The 4778-nt window shown below is 41.5% G+C and overlaps 1 protein-coding gene across 2 annotated transcripts; it reads left to right on the forward strand.

Moving 5' to 3' along the window:
* On the forward strand, positions 1-4449 carry LOC133489272 (uncharacterized). Of its 2 annotated transcripts, none has more exons than XM_061798190.1 (6): positions 1-520; positions 599-706; positions 807-934; positions 1047-1208; positions 2049-2275; positions 3947-4449. In XM_061798190.1, the coding sequence occupies exons 2-6, from the start codon at positions 604-606 to the stop codon at positions 4056-4058; spliced, it is 732 nt and encodes a 243-aa protein (XP_061654174.1). In that variant the 5' UTR covers positions 1-520; positions 599-603; the 3' UTR covers positions 4059-4449. The 2 variants fall into 2 exon arrangements, with proteins under 2 accessions (XP_061654174.1, XP_061654167.1); XM_061798183.1 differs by having other exon boundaries at positions 2-452.
* Positions 4450-4778: the final 329 nt, after the last annotated feature.

Raw genomic sequence — 4778 nt, forward strand, 5'->3', positions numbered from 1 at the left:
TGCGAAGGGCGCCTGGTCACGCGCGCAGCCAGGTCCACCAATCAGATGGCGGCAAGCCGTAAAGCACGCCTGCGCGCCCTCTCGTGTGGCGCGCTTTAGCAGTATTGTTGTTGTCTTGGAAGGAGTCCACAAGTTTATGATAAACTCATAACTCGACTGAACTTTGGGGAATTCTCTTCTATACACTTTCGCTTTACAGTGGATGTCGACGAGCTCGAAAGCGACGCTGGAACTGAGCAGGTCGAGTTGACGAAAGCTTCGACCACTGTAAGGGAAAGTAGTGGTTAGACGCCCCCCGTGGGCTTTAAAGTTGTGCTAAGAGTAGCATCACTTGCTAGCGTCAGCAGCAGCAGTTACACCGCTCCAAAGTGTGTCCACTATGGCGACGGCGGCTGCTTGTCAACCACGACGTGCCTTGGTGGAAATACCTGCTCCACAGCCCAAAATTGAGGGTAGGTCTCAAATGGTCCCACTTTGATTTGAAAGGCGTTGAAAGGGCCCCGCGTTGCAAGCAAGTTAGGTAACCTTTGTGCTCGGCATTTAAACATGTCATTGTGAGTGAAACGCTTACTCTCAATTTCTTTTCAATTTGCCGCAGCTGGTATGAGGAGGTCCTACCTGGATATCTTACGCTCCCGTTCGCCTCCATCTCCAACCCCGAGGGAGAAAAACACTTCCACGTCCAACACCGGCCCGGCTCAGTCACGTAAACGCCAACAAACATTTTGACTCAAATAGTACAGAAAATGGATGGATCGTTGTGAGGTGCAACGTTTGTATGACTAATTCCAACAACTATCACGCAGTGGATTTTGCCATTGATGGCGAATGGAGTGGGAACGTCGCCCAGTGTAAGAAGATGGATGAAAGCCAAGCACCCATGTCTGAGCGGCAGCTCGTCCAATTTATCAGATCCCTCATCTTGGTCGAGCAGGTTTATTTCTCTTTCATACTTGATCTCGGGGTTTTCTAGATGGTCTAGGATGGTGCCTGAAAAGAATTTAATAGTGCACAATTGAACTGAAATGTATTTCATTGTGTCATAGCGCCAAGAAACCAGGTTTCTGACCTCAGGTCTGAAGTATCTTCAAGATGATTTACAACTCAAGAAGACGAATGTTTATAGGTCCATTCCGTACTCCCGCTTTGGCTCCAACAGGGATGCTCACTGCTACAGAAAGGCATACCCCCACCTAGTTGCGTTCAAAGTGAGTAAAACGCATTTGTTTGGACAGCCTGTATCTGTACACTTAACAGCTTCCACCGTAGGGACTCATGCATTTTATTTGCCACAATAAGAGGCATTTGTAATATTTGGGTCGACTGAAACCACAATAGGCTCTCATCTTATTTGGGTTATCTATTAGTGAAGATAGGCGATATGTTTTTTTTTTATTTTTTTTTTTTCCAGGGCCAAATGTGATTATTAGTGGTCGAGGAGGCCAATAACTGATTTTGGAGCTGATATTCATTTCCAGTCAAAGAGAAAATATTGGCATCATTAAAAAAAACATCAACACTTAAATTAAATGCTGTTAAGCAAATGGTTATTAAACAGCATTTCAGATTTGCAGCATGTTATTTATTTTTTTTTATCTTAGACAATAGACGTCTTTGTTTTAAAATTCTTAACGAAAAGTGCAGGAGCTCTCAAGCTCAGAAGCATGTTTTAAACAAAAACGTCAACAAAACACTCCCTGAAGTTTTGTACAGGAAACAAAGTTTTTCAAAATTTAAATCAAACTGAAATGCTGATCTTTCACTTATGTTTGTTTTAAGTTCAAACAAAAACAAAAACGTGCAGATTTCCTAGGGTAAGCAGCATCTCTTATAAAGTTAATGGAAAATTAAAATAAATGCATAGAGTTCCGACGTTGACCCAGTTTAAATTTATCTCTTATCGGTCGTCCAATTTTTATTTATTTTTTTAAATATTTTTTTTAATAAAAAGGCGGCGATAATCAGCCCCGCAGATAACTGGTCTATCCCTTTCTATTAGTCAAAGCCAATTTTAACTAATCTGTTGCCACTTCATGCCTCACACCCAGGTTACATGTCAGGAGTGGGGCCAAGTTCTTCTGCAGAACAAAGAGTGGGATGCTGTGTTAGAACACACCCTCTTGGCGTGGCGTTATACCAGCGAACTGCCACAGTGGGACATGGCAAGCCACAATACTCTGCGAGACCGGTGTTACAGCATTATGGCAACGCACAGCCTCACTGCGCTCCAGCACCACTGTCCAGGACTAAGAAGAGGACATGAGCTGCTAAGGAGGTAGTGCCTGAGCCACCCGCATATCCAAGAAATGTCTGAAAAGTTTCATTGTGTGTTAAACATCCATCCATTTTCGGAGCCGCTTATCCTCACAAGGGTCAAGGGAGTGTTTAAGCCTATCCCAGCCATCATCGGGCAGGAGGCGGGGCAAACCCCAAACTGGTTGCCAGCCAATCGCAGGGGACACATAAACAAACAACCATTCCCACACACATTCACCCAAACAATTTAGTGTCTTCAATTAACCAACCATGCATGTTTTTGGAATGTGGAAGGAAACCAGAGTGCCCAGAGAAAAAACCCACGTAGGAACGGGGAGAACATGCAAACTCCACACAGGTGGGGCCGGGATTTGTACCCCGGTCCTCAGAACTGCGAGGCCGGCGCTCTAACCGGTCGTCACCGTGCCGCGTGTATTAAACACATCTATTAAATTGTGTTAAACTTATTTTACAAGTATTGCGCATAGCAATAATCCCAACTGAAGTAACATTTGGGTCAAGCCAATTGTCACTCCTCACACGCTCTCCACCCCCTTGATAATAACAAACTTTCAGTTTACCTCAATAGGCTTTTTTTAAATTCAAGTTTTTGAAAGCCATTAGCAGGTGGTGGTTAGGTTCGCAGCGTTACGAGGAGTTGGTTTGGCATCCAACAATTTTGAAAAATTCTTCCAAGTATGGCGAGGAATGTACAAGGGTTGGCTGGCCTTTGTGGCAATCAACCTCCTCTCTGCTGGTAGTTGGTTGGGAGTTTTGGTATGCGTTCTCTGCCACGGCCATCTTCAGGGCTATGTTATAAGTCTTGAGTTTTTGAACAATGACAAGCCAGAATGAACACAATCCAAAATAAAATAGAATTAGGCTTTTTTAAGTGTAAGGAGTAGAAACTATAGATATTTGCGTGAAAATGTAAGGAGTAGAAGTAAAAAGTAGGCTGCAAAATAATAACACCAGTAAAGTATAGATACTCAAAAGTTCTACTTAAGTAAGGTGATGAAGTAGGTGTACTCCGTTGCTTGCCACCTCTCGAGCAATGCTGGTAAAATATCCAAGATCTCTTAAAAGTGCCTTATTAGGTGCCTATCTACCATTTTAAAGCTGAAGTATGTAACATTTTGGGTTTAAAAAAAGGTCATTTTCACCCAAGCCACTACTAAAGAAGAAGACACAATGCTCATAAAGCCTATCAGCTCTTCTAACATCTTTTCAGTATTTGATTGTTTATATTTCGTGTCAACCGGTGACATTCCCGCACTCTGTGTTTCGTGGCGCACCGGACATGACATGGCCGGAAGTGGCACATTTTACCTAGCAGTTGGTGGCGCGTGTCCCCTCGTCTCCTATTTGTAAAAAGCTAACTAAACATATTAGTATGCATATCTGTAACAGGGAATCTTTGTTAGCACACCCCAACCTGTTAAAATGGAACTTAGCCATGGGCTACAATCTTGTATATTTATCCTTTTATGTTTTATGAAAATATTCTGTACCTTTTTCAAAATAAATAAAAATGCAAATTCAAAAGGTGAGCTCCAAATATGTAGTTACAGTTGAGGTTTAATTTATTAACTTTATTGTTAAATGTGGTGATGGGTGTTTTTTGTCTCGAAATGTTGACTTTTGCTGCATTATCTAGCGTCACACTAAATGCGCACTCTTTTGTCTTCAGGATGAAGATGGCTCAGCTGCACAGCCAGTCAATTGTACCTTGTATTCATGAGCTGCAGAGGATTATGGGATGCGATGACAACTCCATGGACTTACAATTACTTGAAGACTGACAGAATGACTGATTTTGATGATGATTTTTGATGAAAATTGTTTGGGGTTTTTTGGAAAAAATATCCAAATCGAAAATATGGATTGCCACAATACTACATCACTGTTACATAATTTGACATTTGCCAAAACTACCCTGAAATTCCTCAAAAGTATTTCCCGCAGTGTTTTCTTTTTAGAGCATCACTTAGGGCATTGCGATGTGGTTGAATAAATGCAATAGAATATGTTTTTTATAACTTTGCATTGGCCATTTTAGAAGTACAGTGTACTCATTTTGTATGTGTGATATATAAGTGTCCATTCGTGTTTGTTGTGTTACTGATTGCACTGGTGCTGTTCAACCTGGAAACTTGAAAAATAAGAGTATTTAAATAAAGTTATTTTCTCCTGCAAAAATGGTTTCTGTTATTAACGTATGTATATTTAATAATCCTAAAATGCTGTTTTTCACAAAAATGGAACTTTGGGCAGATAACGAGGGGATGGTATTTTCAATATGGCTCCAAATCGTTGGCATTGTCACTGACTGGTGCTGAAAAGGTCCTACCCTTGATTGTTTGTAGATACTCAGTTGTAAATCAGGAATGGATTTGGTGGGATAATGAGTGTTTATTTTGCGGGATTTAATGAATTGTCTTGTGGTCGTTTGCTTATTGAGTTGTCCTCTTTTGCTTCCTACCGTTGTACCTCACAAGATGGGGTACGTGTTCTGCAAATTA

This window comes from Phyllopteryx taeniolatus, chromosome 1 (assembly GCF_024500385.1).
Source record: "Phyllopteryx taeniolatus isolate TA_2022b chromosome 1, UOR_Ptae_1.2, whole genome shotgun sequence".
Taxonomy (NCBI): Eukaryota; Metazoa; Chordata; class Actinopteri; order Syngnathiformes; family Syngnathidae; genus Phyllopteryx; species Phyllopteryx taeniolatus.